Source organism: Leucoraja erinacea, chromosome 28 (genome assembly GCF_028641065.1).
Source record: "Leucoraja erinacea ecotype New England chromosome 28, Leri_hhj_1, whole genome shotgun sequence".
Taxonomy (NCBI): domain Eukaryota; kingdom Metazoa; phylum Chordata; class Chondrichthyes; order Rajiformes; family Rajidae; genus Leucoraja; species Leucoraja erinaceus.
In genome coordinates this window covers 3,820,115-3,839,124 of record NC_073404.1, presented here as the reverse complement: position 1 = coordinate 3,839,124, position 19,010 = coordinate 3,820,115, and the positions used below count along the sequence as shown (strand labels likewise).

General features: G+C 45.3%; 1 protein-coding gene across 2 annotated transcripts; it reads right to left on the bottom strand.

Moving 5' to 3' along the window:
• Positions 1–2,080: 2,080 nt before the first annotated feature.
• exo5 (exonuclease 5) lies at positions 2,081–18,872 on the bottom strand. Of its 2 annotated transcripts, none has more exons than XM_055657536.1 (6): positions 18,713–18,872; positions 15,465–15,552; positions 10,925–11,190; positions 8,355–8,459; positions 7,296–7,468; positions 2,081–3,635 (listed from the first exon to the last, which is right to left on the bottom strand). In XM_055657536.1, exons 1-6 carry the CDS (start codon positions 18,753–18,755, stop codon positions 3,168–3,170), a joined length of 1,143 nt encoding a protein of 380 aa, XP_055513511.1. In that variant the 5' UTR covers positions 18,756–18,872; the 3' UTR covers positions 2,081–3,167. The 2 variants fall into 2 exon arrangements, with proteins under 2 accessions (XP_055513511.1, XP_055513512.1); XM_055657537.1 differs by having other exon boundaries at positions 18,617–18,735.
• Between the last annotated feature and the right edge of the window lie 138 nt (positions 18,873–19,010).

The following is a 19,010-nucleotide window of genomic DNA, read 5'->3' as shown; positions in this document are numbered from 1 at the left end:
TTTAGGAAAGCAATCTCTGCAGTGCCTTGTTCCTATAATTACTATCTACCTCATTGGTTACCCTCGGACTATCCTTGACCGGACTTTGCTGGCTTTACCTAGCACTAAGCGTTATTCCCTTATCATGGATAGGTCAAGTTTGAAGGGATATGGACCAAGCGCAGGCAGGTGGGACTAGTGTAGCTGGGACATGTTGTCTGCTATGGGCCAGTTGGGCCGAAGGGTCTGTTTCCACGCTATGACTCTATGTATCTATACAATATAAATGAATTGGTTGTAATAATGTTTTGTCTTTCTGCTGACTGGTTAACACGCAACAAAAACGTTTCATTGTACCTCGGTACAAGTGACAATAAACTAAACTGAAACTGAACTATGAACAAATATGCCTTCCATGTTAACATGGTAAAACTGCAATTTTTAAAATTATGTTTGCTTATTGAACCTAATAGAGAAAAAGATACAAAACACAATAATGTCAGCAAATGTATGGGGAGAAGGCAGGCCCGGGGTATTGATTGGGGACGATCAGCCAGATCACAATGAATGGCGGTGCTGGCTCGGAGGGCCGAATGGCCTCTTCCTGCACCTATTTTCTATGTTGCTATGTTTCTATGAAACCAAAGATCTTGGGGGGGGGGGGGGGGGGGGGGGGGGAACCCATGCAGGTCACAGGGAGAACGTACAAACTCCGTACCGACAAGTACCTGTAGTCAGTATCAAACCTGAATCTCTGGCGCTGGCGCTATAAAACTATACTAGTACCTCTGTCTGCCAGTGTGCAAACTTGGAGGATTCGTTATGCCCCATAGACGTCGTCTAGTGATACACATTCTAAATATTCATGGTCATATTTGTGTCTAGCACTGATGCAAATGGATATGATAAGGAAAGGCCTGGTGACAATCCATATATCCAAAAAAGATGCAGACTGCTGGAGTAGCTCAGCAGGTCGGGCAACGTCTCTGGAGAACATGAATAGACGATGTTTTTGTAAGAATCCTTCTTCAGACTCGGGTCTGAAGAAAGATCCCAACCCAAAATGTTCACAAGTCATAGGAGTAGAATTAGGCCATTCGGCCCATTGCATCTACTCCACCATTCGATAATGGCTGATCTATCTTTCCCTCTCAATCCCATTCTCTTGCCTTCTCCCCTTGCGAATCAAGAACCTGTGAATCTCTGCTTTAAAAATTCCTGACATCCACAGTTGCCTGTGGCAATGAATTCCACAAATTCACCACCCTTGGTAAATAACGTCATCTCCTTTCTAAACCTGGTCATAGACTATCCCATGGGTGCAAACATTCCCTCCATCTCCACTCTATCCAGTCCTTTCATTATTCGGTACCTCTCCACGTTCTCCTGAGTTGCTGTCTGACCCGCAGAGTTACTCCAGCACTCTGTGTCTTCTTTTGTAAACCAATCTCTGCATTGCCTTGTTTCTATAACTATTATCTACCTCTTTGGTGACCCTCGGACTATCCTTTCTCAGACTATGCTGGCATTACCTTACAGTAAACTTTATCCCCTTATCATGTATCCATACACTGTAAATGCATTGATTGTAATCATATATTGCCTTCCTGCAGGCTGGTTAGCACGCAACTACAGTTTTTCACTGTACCTCGGTACACGTGACAAAAATCTAAACTGAACTAAACTGAAGCTGAACTATAAACAAATATACCTTCCATGTTAATACGGGTAAAACTGCAGCTGACTCCCAAGGAATTATTACCAAAAGGATATAAAAACCATCTTGACATACAACACATCAATGGAAACATTGCAAGCACATTTGTCAGCATTTTCAGAGAAAAAATATTGATTTATATACAAACTCATAAGTTTTTTTATTATGTTTGCTTATTGAACCTAATAGAGAAATAGATACAAAACACAATAACGTCAGCAAATGTTGTTTGAGGTTTAAAAAAGTAATGAGCATTTTTTCAGTGCAATAAATATTTGAAGCTCAATAAATGCTATTAGTAGTTCTGGACAATGTACAAACGTTTGGAGCTTATAGACATGATAATAATATCTAACATCAACAGCAGGTTATTTTTCAACAGGGCAAAGACATTGAAATGAATCACTGAGATACTGGCAGGCCAATTCTTAGATTTCATGTGAAATGCCTCCTCCCATTCCGATAAGACAGTCTCAATTGGAATTCTAGACAGAGATACGTTTTATAACTCCATCCAGATGTATACGAGGCATCGATATAGTAAATAATGAAAAACTTTTCACCTCAGCAACTGCATCTACACCCAGGTAATGATAAGATTTGGAGTGGACCTTTTAATTATACGGTGGTTGAAATCTGGAATGCATTGTTTAGTTTAGAGATACAGCGCAGAAACAGGTCCTTCGGCCCACAGAGTCCGCACAGACCAGCGATACCCGCACATTAACACTACTCTTCACACACAAGGGACATTTTTTTTACGTTGATACAAAGCCAATTAACCTACAAACCTGTACGTTCTTTGGAGAGTGGGAGGAAACCAAATATCTTGGAGAAAACCCATGCAGGTCACGGGGAGAACTTTGTAGGGACAAGCACCCATAGTCAGGAACTAACCCGGGTGTCTGGTGCTGTAAGGCAATACCGTTGTGCCACCGTGCAACTCATGTCCCGAAAGCTTTTTACGGAAACAGGTACACTTTGTCTAAATGCATCGGTTGGATCACTACTTACAATCAGTGAAATATAAAATGTGTTTCACAACACAATAATATGTGCAGTTAACAACTTTTAGCAGAATTTAATTGACCAAAGTCCTTTGGAACAACCTCTGGTTATGAAATGTGTCACAAAACAAGTTATTTTCATTTCCACATCAAAGATAAATCATCACAAAAATATCTAGTACAGGTCCATCATTGACCTTCGGGTCGAGACCCTTCTTCAGACCCGAAACATCATCCATTCCTTCTCTCCAGAGATACTGCCTGACCCGCTGAGTTACTCCAGCATTTTGTGTCTACCTTCGTTTTAAACCAGCATCTGCAGTTCCTTACGTAAGATTTGTAGGTTAATTGGCATTGTATAAGTGTAAATAGTTCGCAATGTAGGATAGTACTAGTGTGCGGGGATCGTGGGTGGATGCGGACTCGGTGGGCCAAAGGGCCTGTAGGTCCAAACTAAATTATGATCATTTTCTGTGATTTGCTCGATTCCTCTCGACAGCTTCTTCGGCTTTCTTCTCTCTCCACTGACAGATGTCTGCAAAGTCGCACGATCGGCATTTCCAGGCCTCCTCGATATCCACCCCCTGGGCCTCCCGCTGGCCCTTCCAGAAGGAGCAGTAATGTTTCAGCTCCTTTACAACCTGCTTCTCCTCAAAGCGCACCACTTCCGTCCCGATCACAGAGGCATCGGCTTGGTAGCAGTACTCGATCTTCAGAACGTCAATGGTGGGGATCTCAATGTACATCAGGTTCAAAAATATCAAATCCAAGAGTTCACCAAATGTGTTCACAAACAGGCCCATCCTCTTAGCGTGCAGCATGACCTCCGAACCAAAGCTCCGCTCGGTTTGCAACTGAAGATGTTGAACGATTGTGTCTTTCTTCAGCTGGCCTTTGACCAAAGCCTCAAACAGAAGCTTGTACACACTGACCTGGCAATCAAAGGAATTCGGTTTTATTAGAGGAAAGCTATCGTTAAAGCATTACACAAGTTAAAGCCTCTAAAGGGCGCACAGTAGCGCAGTTGCTAGAGCTGCTGTCTCACAGTATCAGGGACCCGGACTCGATCCTGACCTCAGGTGTTGTCAGTGTGGAGTTTGCACGTTCTCCCTGTGACCGCAGGTTTCCGGTTTTCTCCAACATCCCAAAGAATTGTCGGTTAATTGGCTCTGTAAGTTGGCCTAGTGTGTAAGGAGTGGATGAGGATATGGGACAACATAGAACTGCAGTTCCTTATTTTTTACATAGTCAAGTCAAGTCAATTTTATTTCTATGGCACATTTAAAAACAACTCTCGCTGATCAAAGTGCTTTACATTAGAACTAGTGTGAATGGGTGAGCGATGGTCGTCGTGGACTCAGTGGGCCAAACATCCCGTTTCCATGCTGTATCTCTAAACTAAACTACCGCAAAGAATAGGAGTAAACGGGTCCTTTTCACAATAGCAGGCAGTGACTAGTGGGGTACCGCAAGGCTCAGTGCTGGGACCCCAGCTATTTACAATATATATTAATGATCTGGATGAGGGAATTGAAGGCAATATCTCCAAGTTTGCGGATGACACTAAGCTGGGGGGGCAGTGTTAGCTGTGAGGAGGATGCTAGGAGACTGCAAGGTGACTTGGATAGGCTGGGTGAGTGGGCAGATGTTTGGCAAATGCAGTATAATGTGGATAAATGTGAGGTGGCAAAAACGGGAAAGCAGACTATTATCTAAATGGTGGCCGATTGGGAAAGGGGGCAATGCAGCGAGACCTGGGTGTCATGGTACACCAGTCATTGAAGGTAGGCATGCAGGTGCAGCAGGCAGTAAAGAAAGCGAATGGTATGTTGGCTTTCATAGCAAAAGGATTTGAGTATAGGAGCAGAGAGGTTCTACTGCAGTTGTACAGGGTCTTGGTGAGACCACACCTGGAGTATTGCGTACAGTTTTGGTCTCCAAATCTGAGGAAGGACATTATTGCCATAGAGGGAGTGCAGAGAAGGTTCACCAGACTGATTCCTGGGATGTCAGGACTGTCTTATGAAGAAAGACTGGATAGACTTGGTTTATACTCTCTAGAATTTAGGAGATTGAGAGGGGATCTTATAGAAACTTACAAAATTCTTAAGGGGTTGGACAGGCTAGATGCAGGAAGATTGTTCCCGATGTTGGGGAAGTCCAGGACAAGGGGTCACAGCTTAAGGTTTATGTGGAAATCCTTTAAAACCGAGATGAGGAGAACTTTTTTCACACAGAGAGTGGTGAATCTCTGGAACTCTCTGCCGCAGAGGGTAGTTGAGGCCATTTCATTGGCTATATTTAAGAGGGAGTTAGATGTGGCCCTTGTGGCCAAGGGGATCAGCGGGTATGGAGAGAAGGCAGGTACGGGATACGGAGTTGGATGATCAGCCATGATCATATTGAATGGCGGTGCAGGCTTGAAGGGCCGAATGGCCTACTCCTGCACCTAATTTCTATGTTTCTATGTTACCCTACCCTATCTGTGTACCACAGAGACAATATCTGCTTATAAGCCAGATAACATCCTAGGGTCCCTAGTTTCGTGGTAAAGAAACATGGAAACAAACACACCAGCATACAGCTTCTTCTTTCAGTTGCAAAATCAAGTGTCAAGACATTTTATCACTCTTTTGCCACTTTCTGGGAGAGTAAAAGATAAGTTATAACTAAACAATTAACAGGAGATTTTGTCGATTTGGGGATATCAGCAAATTCACATAGATTTGAAATAAATTAGAACACTCTCACAGATAATATGAATTTAATCTGACTCTACTTGGCTTTATATTGCACTAACCGGGTGAACATCAGGAACATTAGAGGAAGATGACTGACTTTGGTGCCTTCCCTCACAGTGGGAAACTTTTGATTCTGCTGTGTGGGGATGTTTCATGTTGGACTCTATCGTGTGTGTTCTCTATTTTATTGTATGGCTGTTTGGTGACCACACATTTCACTGTGCCAACTGGTACATGTGACAAATAAATGTATCTTGTATGTTGTATCTTGTACATTATTCCCTTTATCCTCTATCTCTATACACTGTGTGACGGCTTGATTGTAATCCTGTATACTTTCCGCTGCTTAGATATCACGCAACAAAAAAGCTTTTCACTGTTCCTCGGTATACTTGACAATAAACTACACTAAACTAACTGTGAATCGCCCAACAGATTAAAGCAGCGGCGGAGACCTGACTCGGCACCGAAGCTGTGGCAGCAGCAGCAGCAGCAGCGGAGACCTGACTCGGCCCTGGAGCTGTGGCAGCAGCAGCAGCGGAGACCTGACTCGGCCCTGGAGCTGTGGCAGCAGCAGCAGCGGAGACCTGACTCGGCCCTGGAGCTGTGGCGGCAGCAGCAGCAGCAGCAGCAGCGGAGACCTGACTCGGCACCGAAGCTGTAGCGGCAGCAGCGGCAGCAGAGACCTGACTCGGCCCTGGAGCTGTGGCGGAGGCAGCGACCACCCGCGGAGTTTGAACCGTCGCCTCGGCGCAGAGGGAGAACAAAGAGGGAAGAGCCAGAGACTTTAAGATTTTTGCCTTCCACCACAGTGAGGAGGTGTTTGGTGAACTCACTGTGGTGGATGCTAAATTTGTGTTGACTATGTGTTTTGTCATTTTTTTAAATTATATGTATGACTGCAGGGAAACATAATTTTGTTCAGACCAAAAGGTCTGAATGACAATAAACGAAATCTAATCTAATCTAAACCAATTATCTGAAGCAGTCTGAAAAGAAGGGTGCTCATGAACTTGACTGTACCATAAGATGGCACAAAATCTAACCCACAACGTGTACTTGGGTATGCCGACCCAAAGGAGTCCGGGGAGGACCATTTGTTTTGTTCCAAACATTAGTTTAGAGATACAGCAGAGAAACAGGCCTTTGGCCCACCGAGTCTGCGCTGGCCATGGATCAGCCGCTCACACTTCTTCATGTCATCTCACTTTCCCATCCACTTCCTACACACAGGAGGCAATTTTCAATCAGTATTTGTCAATTTTTTAGCTGGGATCATGAAAGAATTGAAAGGTACATCATGGAAACATTCCTTCGGCCCACCGAGTCCAGGCCGACCATCAATCGCCCGCTCACACTTGCTCTAAGTTAACCTACTGGGCCTATATTCACTGGAGTTTAGAACAATGAGGGGGGGGACCTCATTGAAACCTACAGAATAATGAAAGGCATAGATAGAGTGGATGTGGAAAGGACGTTTCCACTGGTGGGAGAGTCTAAGACCAGAGGTCATAGCCTCAGAATTAAAGGACGCTCTTTTAGAAAGGAGGTGAGGAGGAACTTCTTTAGTCAGAAGATAGTTAATCTGTGGATCTCATTGCCACAGAGAGCTGTGGAGGGCAAGTCAGTGGATATTTTCAAGGCAGAGATGGACAAATTCTTGATTAGAACGGGTGTTAAGGGTTATGGGGAGAAGGCAGGAAAATGGGATTTGGAGGCAGAGATCAGCCATGATTGAGTGGTGGAATAGACTCGATGGGCCGAATGGCCTAATTGTACTCTGTAAACTTGTGAGCTATACGTCGGTGTAAAATGAATGTGTTTCGAATGATTCCCGCCCGACTCACTTACTTGTAAGTGGTGGCTCTTCCTTTGGGCAGCACTGGGGAATGTCGGCTGGGCACGGGTTTTCAGCTCCCGCAGTTCCAGCTCGCCACTGGGACTGTAGCACAGCTCGTCAATCACACCCACCAGCAAAATCCCCTCCACTTCTCCAAACACGGGCAGCTCTCGTACGCGCTCTCCTGAAGAACACACAACCAAACCATGACATTGGCTTATCTGGTTATCTGCTAAAGATTTCTGTGCAGTGTGTGTGTCACAGTCTAAATCCAACTGGTTTTCAGCTAGAATTTGTCAATTCTCAGCAGGGATTATAAAACCAGCCCACCGAATCCATGCCGACCATCAATTACCAGTTCACACTAGTTTTAGACTTCATTAGTTATAGGAGCAGAGTTAGGCCATTCGCTCCATCAAGTCTTCAAGTCTACTTCATCATTCAATCATGGCTGATCTATCTTTCCCCATTAACCCCATTCTCCTGCCTTCACTCCATCAGCAATGTTTTAAAACAGAAAGAACGCTATGTTGTGTTGTGCCATTTTTGCATCCACTCCCTACATTTACAGAAGCCTATTAACCTGCCTCAAAAAGGCAGCCAAAATCATCAAAAACCCACACCATCCTGGCCGCACTCTCATTTCACCATTGCCATCAGGAAGAAGGTACAGGAGCCTGAAAATTGTAACGTCCAGATGCAGGAACAGCTTCTTCCCCACAGCCATCAGGCTATTAAACACAACAATGAATAAGCTCTGAGTTCTGAACTGCAAAAGGCTATTATTATTGCACTATATTTGTTTACATATTCTGTAGTGCTGCAACAAGTAAGAATTTCATTGTCCCATCCAGGACATATGACAATAAAACACTCTTGACAAACTACACGACTTTCGGATGAGGGAAGAAACCAGAGAATCCGGAGGAAACCCACGTGGTCACACAAAGAATGTGCAAACTTCAAACAGACAGCACCCGAGGTCAGGATTGAACCAAAACTTTGCCAAATACAACTTCCCTACTTTGATGTGTCGGCTTTGCAACAATCAGTTGATATCTTTGACCTACCTGCCTGCAAGAACTGTATCATCGAGAGAAAATTAACAAGTTTAACAGCCCAACTATCTTCTCGGCTCTCGATGTTTATTGGGACGATGTCCTGAATCTCCAACTCTAGAGCAAACCAGAGAGAAATTTAACATTTTTAACACAATCCTTTAAATAAAACACTAATATATAGCATAATGTAAAACACATACAAATCAAGATGGACAGAAAGTTTCATTTATAGATACAGAATGGAAACAGGACTTTTGGCCCACCAAGTCCATGCCGACCTGTTCACACTCGTTCATACACAAGAGGGATATACGTTTTGTGCAGGTAGATAAGTGATGGTCCTTATCTGGTCCTACACCAGACTTAGAAAGACAATGAGGAGTTTCTTTAGTCAGAATGTGCTGAATCTGTGGAATTCATTGCCACAGACGGCTGCAGAGGCCAAATCATTGGGTATTTTTAAAACAGAGGTTGAATGATTCGCGAGTAGTAATGGCGTTAAAGGTTGTGGGGAGAAGGCAGGAAATTAGGTTTAGAAGGAAAGATCGATTAGCCATGATTGAATGGCAGACTCGATGGACCAAATGGCCTAATTCTGCGTCTTTGACGTGAATATGCTCTCTTATTTTTTCCTGCCAAAATAGACAATTTCACATTTTCCCACAATTTACTCCATTTGCCAAATCTTTGTTCAATTATCTAACATTTCTTTAGTGTCTCATAATAGTATCTTCACAACTTACTTTCCTTCCTATCATTGCATCTTCAGCAAATTCAGCAATTCATACATAGGACATAGGTGAGTGGGAAAATAGTTCATAGGAACCCGAGAGGTATCCGTTTCACTGATGGCTGTATGGAACAAGCAGCCAGACGTAGTCGAGGTAGGTAGTATTGCAACATTTAAAAGACATTTGGACAGGTGTATGGGTAGGAAAGGTTTAGAGAGATATATGGGCCAAACACAGGCAGGTGGGACTACTGTGGATGGGGCATCTTGGTTGGCATGGACAAGTTGGGCTGAAGGTCCCCTTGGTCTCAACTCTAAAGGTCGCCTATTCTCTCCATAGATGCTGCCTCACCCGCTGAGTTTCTCCAGCATTTTCGTCTACCTTCACAACTCCAGTATACATGAGCGACTCCATCGTCCCCATGTGAAAGGGATCTATCCATTGCGACCCAAGGATCCCTTTTTTTCATTTAAAAAACCTGATTGGGAGCATATACGAGCCTCAGGGCTGCGTGTTGCCTGACTCGAGATCAAGTCATAAGCCATAGAGCCATAGAGCCATAGAGCCATACAGCGTGGCAACAGGCCCTTCAGCCCAACTTGCCCACACCGATCAACATGTCCCATCTACACTAGTCCCACCTGTCTGCGTATGGCCCATATCCCTCTAAACCTGCCCTATCTGTGTATCTGTCTAACTGTTTCTTAAACATTGCGATAGTACCTGCCTTAACTACCTGCTCTGGCAGCTCGTTCCATACACGCACCTGTGTAGAAAGGTTACCGCTCAAGTTCCTTTCCCCCCCTCACCTTAAACCTATGTCCTTTGGTTCTCGATTCCCTTACTCTGGGCAAGAGAATATGTGATCTATTCCTCTCATGATTTTGTTCACCTCTATTAGATCACCCCTCATCCTCATGCACTCCAAGGAATAGAGTGCTAACGTGCCCAACCTCTCCCTATATCTCAGGTCCTCGAGTCCATATTGGAGCAGGCTGGTGCTGGTAATTCCAAATTGTGCATTTACCCTAATTTCTTCACCTCATGATTTTAAACATCTCTACAAGATCACCCCTCATCCACCTGCGCTCTGTGGAATAGAGTCCGAGTATGCTCAACCTCTCCGTGTAGCTCAGGCCCTCGAGTCCTGGCAACATCCTCGTAAATCTTCTCCGCACCCTTTCCAGCTTGACAAACATCGTTCCTATAACACTGTGAGCAGGCCTCGCTAGAGGATAGACGGAGAGTGCAGCCAAGCAGCCCCTGAACAGTAGCCGAGCTTGGTTTGCTGTGAGCATTTACTAATGTGCCAGTGACCTTGCTCTCGTGTCTCCCCTCTTCCCATTCTCTGGATAAAACAACATGTGGAGCGGGGACAACAACCCGTATTATGAATGATTATTTAGAATCACTCCACCCGATTCTGCTTCTTTGCACTGACAATTTAATAAGTCTGGCACTGGCCACTTAAATCAGCTGCCTGGGACATTTTATGACTTTTTTTACTGTATTTTAATGTTGCTGTTTTACTTGCACTTTTTAACTATTTGTACAGTTTCATCAGGGACTGGATTGTTTTTATTATGTGTGAAATGTTTAAGTTTTATGTGCGATGCTCCGGTATTCCCTGGGAAACGTCTTCTCATTTTGCACTGTACAATTGTTGCTTTGCAAGATGACAATAAAGGTTGATTGATTGATTGATTGATTTATTATGTGACCCCTGGTGGTCCAGCAAAACAGATAAAGCGGCAAGGCTCTGGAACCAAGGGTGCCGGAAAACTGGTGGTGTACCTGTACTTTAGTGCAGAATAGTGGAGCCCCTTTCATGGAGCCTGATAAGAGTACCTCTTGCCAGATGGATGCTGCTGCCAGTCTTCACGACTGGTGCATCGTCACGTAGATGCAGAATGTGCGGCAGCTCCAGCCCGTAAACCACCTGCTGCTCGCACCAAGCCTGGCGACTCAGGTCTGTGACGCTCAAGTGCTTCCGATCAAAGCGCGCCAGCGGAGTCCCATTGTCCTGCCTTCTCCTTTTGTTGCTGTTGCTCTCACACTGTGGATCACCTCCACTCCCCGACATCGACAACTGGCTGGGAGATTGCTGATGCTCACTGCCGGCGAAAGTACAATATTTTAAAGCAAGATTTAATTTTCTGCACAGTGCAGCAGACTTGCACTGCAGTAGAGTTGATGCCTTACAGAGCCAAAGACCCTGATTAAATCCTTGACTATGGCTGTTTAAGAAGGAACTGCAGATGCTGGAAAATCGAAGGTAGACAAAAGTGCTGGAGAAACTCAGCGGGTGCAGCAGCATCTATGGAGCGAAGGAAATAGGCAATGTTTCGGTTCGAAACGTTGCCTATTTCCTTCGCTCCATAGATGCTGCTGCACCCGCTGAGTTTCTCCAGCACTTTTGTCTACCTTGACTATGGCTGTTTTCTGTACGGAGTTTAGTTTAGTTTAGAGCGCAGAAACATGCCCTTCGGCCCATCGAGTCTGCGCCGAACAACAATCACCTTAAACTAGTACGGGACAATTTACAATTTTTATCAAAGCCAATTAACCTACAAACCTGTATTTCTTAGGAGTGTGGGGGAAACCGGAGCACCCGGAGAAAACCCACGTAGACACAGGAAGAAGTCCAAACTCAGGATAAATCCCGGGGTCTCTGGTGCTGGAAGGCAGCAGCTCTATCGATGTGCAATCGTGCAGTTTGTACGTTCTCCCTGTGACTGTGTGGGTTTTCTCCAGGTGCTCTGGTTTACTCCCACATTCCAAAAACATGCAAGTTTGGTGGCTTCTTTAAATTGTCCCCGGTGTGCAGGATAGAACAGGTGGTAGTGTACAGGATTGTGTACCGGTGATAGCTGGTCAGCATGGACTCGTTGTTTCCATGCTGTATCTCTAAACTAAACTAAAATTTACTTCTCAATGCAGTACCTGAACAAAGTGAAGAACTGTCAACACTCCTGAAGATCAGTTTCGATTCGATAAATAAGCTGTTAAAATGCCCCCATCCAGTGGTATCAGTCAGTGATTCCCTTCCTCCCCGCAAGGTGCAATCAATCAATACAGAATCATTGATCACACTATATTCTTGCTGTAAAATTCCTATGTCTTGATTAATAGCATTTAACCGAGTTCTTGCACTCACTGACTTCTGTGACACATTCCTGACCCTGACAAACTAATTTTGTGTGCAGGTGAGTGGTTCAATTCCAAAGTAATCCTCTTTAAAGTATATAATGTTTCAGGTTCCATATTTGTGCCCTAATCTTTGCCCTCTTGTGAAATATACAAAATATTTAATTTATATATTTTTTAATAATATATATTTTAATAATACCTAATAGCAAAATATATATTCTAATACATAATAAACTATTATATTCATTAATAAATAATTTTTGATAATGACATAAATTAAAAATGCAAAATGATAATTTTAAACAAGCCGGGTTTTTCCCCATTTTTTTTGTTTGTTGGCTGTGGGAAGTTTTCAGGGGACGACCAGAGTCGGGGAATGAAGAGCCAGATGACATAGGTTTAGGTGAGAGGGGCAAAATTTAATAGGAATCTGAGGGGCAACTTTCACATACATGGTGGATGTGGAACAATCTGCCAAAGGGGGTAGTTGAGACAGGTACTAGAACAACATTTAAAATACATTTGGACAAGTACCTGGATAGGAAAGGCTTAGAGGAATATGGGCCAAATACAAACTGGGGGGGGGGGGGGGGGGGGGGGGGGGGGGGGGGTGGGGCATCTTGCACTGGAGACCCGACCTTTTCTCTCGTCGGGTCTCGGGTGTCGTTGAGGCCGCAACGAGGAGCTAGCCTCCAACAGGAAGAGACCGGGGACTCAGGTGTCGACTCACCGTTGCCGTCGCGGAGCTGGCCGAGTCCGGAGCGGGTGGAGCGGTGGTGGAGCGCTGCTGCTGCCGCTGCTGCTGCTGCTGCCGGGGAGTCGGAGGCTCCAACGACAGGTCTGTGGACGGCGGCACCAGGAGCCCACGGCTCCCTGGAGGGAGACCGCTTTTCGGGGCTTCTGCAACGGCGACTTCTCCCGCCCGTGTTGCGGGGTCGAAGAGCTCCTGGAGCGGGGCCTACATCACTGCCCCGCGCGGCTGGAATGGCCGCGGACTCTGCGAGCGCACGCCGGGGGCTCCAACATCAAGACCCGGTGTGCGACCTCGCACCACCCGGCGTGGCTTTAATGGCCGCGGGACCTCCAGGGGTCCAAATGACAATTAAATTGACTCTTGACTTGATCTTGGCCGCCATGGGCGGGTGGGACCGAAGGACCAGTTTCTGTGCTGTATGACCATATAACAGTACAGCACAGGAGCAGGTGGGACTGGCAGAGATGGGGCATTTTGGTTGACATGGGCGAGTTTGGCTGAAGGGCCCGTCTCCGTGCTGTAAGACCCTAGGACTCTACGACACAACTGCAGTCTAGGCATTAAAACATAAAGTTTGGAGAGTGTATGAGTCAGTTATTTGCCAGGCAACATCTCACAGGAAAAGCGGAAATGCACAGCACGACATCCATTAATTTTTTTTGTAGGTAGGCTCTCCCTATGTCACTAGTGGGCACTGTTCCCACCCATGGACTGCAATACTTAAGCTATTATGTCAATTAAATTACTATCACAGGTACTGACCTCCCCACCATCGAAGAGATCTACAAGTCGCTGCCTCAAAAAAACAGCCAGCATCATCCGAGGCCCACATCACCCTGGCCACAAGGGAGGGCTGGTCTCCCAAAGCAATATTCCACCTCTCCACCAATTCCAATATTGGTGGCCAGTGGGGGGGGCTTTCTGGAGCGCTGGTATGGGTTCTTGGGGTGGCAGCTCAGTCCCTCAAGCCTGATCTGCTGGCAACTCACTCACGGCTGGTGGGCTGGCAGTTGACTCATGGCTATTCCTTGAAATTCCATTTCAGGCAGGGTGCAAGGCTACCAAATTCAAGTGCAGTTTCCTACCACTTCAAGCAGGGTGCAAGGCCTCCGAATTCAAGTGCAGTTTCCTACCACTTCAAGCAGGGTGCAAGGCCACCGAATTCAAATGCAGCTTCAAACCATTTCATGCAGGGTGAAACCACCATAAAACCACACAAAACACCAAACTCACAGTTCAGTAGACATTCAGTGTGTTCAGTTGATTCACAGCTCAGAGTTGTGACCTCTCCCTCCCCCATCATGCAGAGACTGAGCCACACCCACACTTCTGGGTTTTATAACCCCTCCCCCTGGAAAAGGTGTGGCCTTCATGGCGTGATTGACAGGAGAGAGATTCTCAAAAATTTTAAACGCTAATAACACTTTTATTTTTCATTGATGGAAAGAATTCTCTGCACCTGCTGAACGGAGGGGGACTGAGTAAGACGGCCAAAAATCACAGCCGTAAGTGGTGGCGTTTTATCTAAAATCAATATACAGTGCAAACAGGAAGTAAGTGCATTTGCAGTAGTACCTTTTAACTTCAAGCCAAAGCATCCAAATCAATATTTGCAGTAAGTAGTGCCTTTCAACTTCAAGCCAAAGCACCCAAACCACCATTTGCAGGCAGTGCCTTTTTACTTCAAACCAACCATATTTTCATTTTCAAACCACAATAAGGGGACTCACAGTTGAGTAGACATTTGTTCAGTGTTATTCAGAGCTCAGAGAGACGTGACCCTCTGGCTTCCTCCATCTTGCAGAGACCGAGTGATGCACACCACTTCCTGGTTTTATAGTCCCTTCCCCTCCCTCCAGCAGGGGCAGCAGAGAAAATGGCAATTTCTTTAAAAACATTAATATCTCTCTGATTTTTCATCGATGGGAAAAATCCTCTGGTCCAGGAAGGCAGGCATGGGTTCTGAGCGAGGTGGCCAAAAATGACGGCCGTAGGTGGCGGCGTTCTCTCGGAAATCGCACCACAGTGGACCAAAAGCGGTCAAGATCAGACTTTTAGTAATATAGATATATATGTATGTGTAAATACATTTCAGATTGAGACCCTTCTTCAGGTTCACCCATTCCTTCTCTCCAGAAATGCTGCCCAGTCCCACTGTTAACCCAGCTTAGAATGTCCATCTTGAGTTTAAACCAGCATCTAGTTCCTTCAGACATTTACTATATGTATGTGTATCTATGTATATATGTATGCATATATGTGTATATCCAATATGTACAAAATACATATACACACACATACACAAATGTATGCATATGCATACAGTTGCATATGTGTGTATGTGCATATAGATATACACATATATGCATACATACATGCATAGATACATATATATGTTGCGGAAAGTAAGAATTACATTATTTCGTTTTGGGACATATGACAATAAAACACTCTTGACGCTTGAAATTCAATACTTGAATTAACCTGCAGGAAGCTGTGTCTGTCCCCTGGTCAGACTCACTCGATCTGTACAAGGTGTGGGCGTCGTCTCCTTCACATCGCTCAGGCTTTCCTGGAATTCAGCAATTTGACAAAAGATATATTAGATATACTTCAGAAAATATTTCTTTAATCTTAGTCTTGGAGATACAGCAAGGAAACAGCTTGGGTCCACCAAATCCACACTGACCATCGATCACCCGTTCATACCAGTTCTATGTTACAGAAGGAATTTTGATGAAGGGTTTCGGCCCGAAACGTTGCCCAATTCCTTCGCTCCATAGATGCTGCCGCACCCGCTAAGTTTCTCCAGCATTTTTGTCTACCTCCCAGTTCTATGTTATCCCACTTTCTCATTCATTCCCTGCACACTAAGGGTCATTTACACAGGGCCAATTAACTTACAAACCCGCATGTCTTGTGGGAAGAAACCGGAGCACCTGGAGAAAACCCACGTGGTCACATGGAGAACGTACAAACTCTGCACAGACAACACCTGAAGTCAGGATCAAACCTTGATCTCTGGCACTGTGGGGCAGCAGCTCTACCAGCTGCACCTTCTACTTATATATTCAAATTAAATGTTGGTTATCCTAAGACTTCATTTCCAAGAGTTCAATAAGCTTGTTTGAAGGTTTGGAGGCATATGGAACAAACGTGGGCAGGTGGAACTAGCTTAGATGGGGCATGTTGGTCAGCATGGCAAAGTTGGGCTGAAGGGCCTGTTCCCGTGCTGTATGGCTGGCTTGCTGAACATCAGTTCCAATCTCTGCCTTATTCATTTAGCAGTTGCCAAGTACAGCCAACTTATCTCAAGTGTGTAACTGCCTATTGCAGACGTCACAAAATAGGGCCAAATATAATGAAGTCTGAAGAAAGGTCCGACCCAAAACATCACATGTCCACGTTCTGCTGAAATGTTGCCTGACCCGCTGAGTTGCTCCAGCATTTTTGTTTTCTTTTTGTAAACCTGTATCTGCAGATCCTTGTGTCTCCAAATGTGATTTATCTAGTTTGCTGGTAAAAAGCTGGGTGGCAGAGGATTGTGTGGTGAAGTCAGAGAGGCGCAGGCAAAGAATGAATGTCGAGAGGTACTAAGGCCTGCAAATGAGATTAGTGCCTATGTACAAAAAGGTCAGCAGAGAATCAAGCAGCATAGAAACAGGCCTTACAGTCCAACTTGCCCATACTGACCAAGATGCCCCATCTCCACCTGTCCACATTTAGTCCATATTCCTCCAAAACGTTTCTCTCCGTGAACCTGTGCAAATATATTTTAAATATTTCTAGTACTTGCCTCAACTACCCCTCTGGCAGCTCGTTCCAGATAGCCACCACCCTCTCTGTGAAAATGTTCTCTCTCAGGTTCCTGTTGAATCTTTCCACTCCCACAAACCAATGTTTTCTTGGTCTTGATTCTTCAACTCTGGGTAAAAGACTGTGCATCTACCCTAATCTATTCCACCCATTATTTTACACACCCCTTAGCCTCTTACACACCAAGGAAATTAAGCCCTAACCTGTCCAACCTCTCCCTTTAACTCAGCCCTCATGTTCTGGCAACATACTGGTAAATCTTCTCTGCGCTCTTTCCAGCTTAACGACATCTTTCCGATAGCAGGGTGACCAAAACTGAACACGATACTAGACATGGTGAGTCAAAGAGTCTGTTTCAATGCTGTTTAACATTGTGAAACCCTTATTTTAAACCTTGAATGCATTCAATGTCCCATACTTTAAACATTGAATATTTAGATTTATTATTGTCATGTGTACCGAGGTACAGTGAAAAGCTTTGTTTTGCGTGCTGTCCAATCAGATACATAAATACGATCAAGTACAATGTTTTCAACTGTCCCTTATTGCAAGCCTTGATAGTCAGTGCCCTTATTGCAAGCCATTAGAAAGCTTAGGAACTTTTCCTTAGGCAGCTTAGGAAGTTCGGCATGCCCCCAACAACCCTCTACAGATGTGCTAAGGAAGCATTTTATCGGGATGCATCACAGCACGGTTTGGGAACAGCCCCATCCAAGATCGCAAGAAATTGCAGCAAATTGTGGACGCAGCCCAGACCATCACACAAACCAACCTCCTTTCCATTGACTTCATCTACACTTCACACTGCCTCAGCCAAGTCAACAGCATGATCAACGACCAGTCGCACCCCGGACACTCCCTCGTCTCCCCTCTCCCATCAGGCAAGAGGTACAGAAGTTTGAAAACGCACACCTCCAAATTCAGGGAGTTTCCTCCCAGCTGTTATCCCATCCACCACATTGGCGACGCTCGGGACTATCTTTGATCGAACTTTGCTAGACTTTATCTCGCACTAACCGTTATTCCCTTTATCCTGTATCTCTACACTGTGATATAAAACGCTGGAGTAACTTCACATCCGCAGTTCCTTCCTACAGATTGTCTGAAGTATTTCGGGCGGGAAAGGCCTGCGGAATCAGCCATGTTTGCCAGACGTTTCTGAGTTTATGTATTAAAGAAATAAGTTGCTTAAAGCTTAAATAAAGTTAAGTAAATTACGAGTAGTGAAAAGTTTCATTTGCCTCACAACACATTGTGTGATTATAATCATGTATATAGTCTCTGAGACTGACTGGGGAGCAGGCAACAAGAACGTCACCCATTCCTTCTCTCCACAGATGCTGCCCGTCCCGCTGAGTTACTCCAGCATTTTGTGTCTGTCCCGCCATTCATAGAAACATAGAAACATAGATATTAGGTGCAGGAGTAGGCCATTCGGCCCTTCGAGCCTGCACTGCCATTCAATATGATCATGGCTGATCATCCAACTCAGTATCCCATACCTGCCTTCTCTCCATACCCCCTGATCCCCTTAGCCACAAGGGCCACTTCTAACTCCCTCTTAAATATAGCCAATGAACTGGCCTCAACTACCCTCTGTGGCAGAGAGTTCCAGAGATTCACCACTCTCTGTGTGAAAAAAGTTCTCCTCATCTCGGTTCCTAAAGGATTTCCCCCTTATCCTTAAGCTGTGACCCCTTGTACTGGACTTCCCCAACATCGGGAACAATCTTCCTGCATCTAGCCTGTCCAACCCCTTCAATCATGGCTGATCTCTGTCTCTCTCTCAAGCCCAGACCCTGCATACACTTTCCTGGTACCTCGGTACAAGTGACAATAAGGTAAACGGGACTATATTCAGCGCCCATTACTACAAGCGCTCGAGCAGCCGCGGTGGTTTAACGGGGAATCATCACCGGGTGAAGCGGCGCCGCCGGCACCGACCTCCCGCCGCCGCATCGCCGCACCCACTTCCGGCCTCCCCCCCAACCACTTCCGGCTGGTCCCGTAATACAGTTCCGCCTCCAAGAACAAAGCGTCCCAAAATCAGAGCATAGCTTCTTGTTTTATTTGTATTAGCACCGGACTTGCTGTATTAGCACCGGACTTGCTGTATTGCCACCCCTCCTCCTTCACTCCCCCCTTCTCCGCCCAAAGGGCTGCGGGGGAATGAAATCTTCCGCCGGACGGATGAGGAGCGGCACAGGGCGACGC

Coding starts and splice junctions, on each gene's coding strand:
- exo5 (XM_055657536.1), bottom strand. CDS start 18,755: ATGCGGCGGCGGGAGGTCGGTGCCGGCGGCGCCGCTTCACCCG. Junction 15,553..18,712: donor CGGCGGCGCCGCTTCACCCG/GTGATGATTCCC, acceptor GCTGAATTCCAG/GAAAGCCTGAGCGATGTGAA. Junction 3,636..7,295: donor GGAAGAGCCACCACTTACAA/GTAAGTGAGTCG, acceptor TTTGATTGCCAG/GTCAGTGTGTACAAGCTTCT.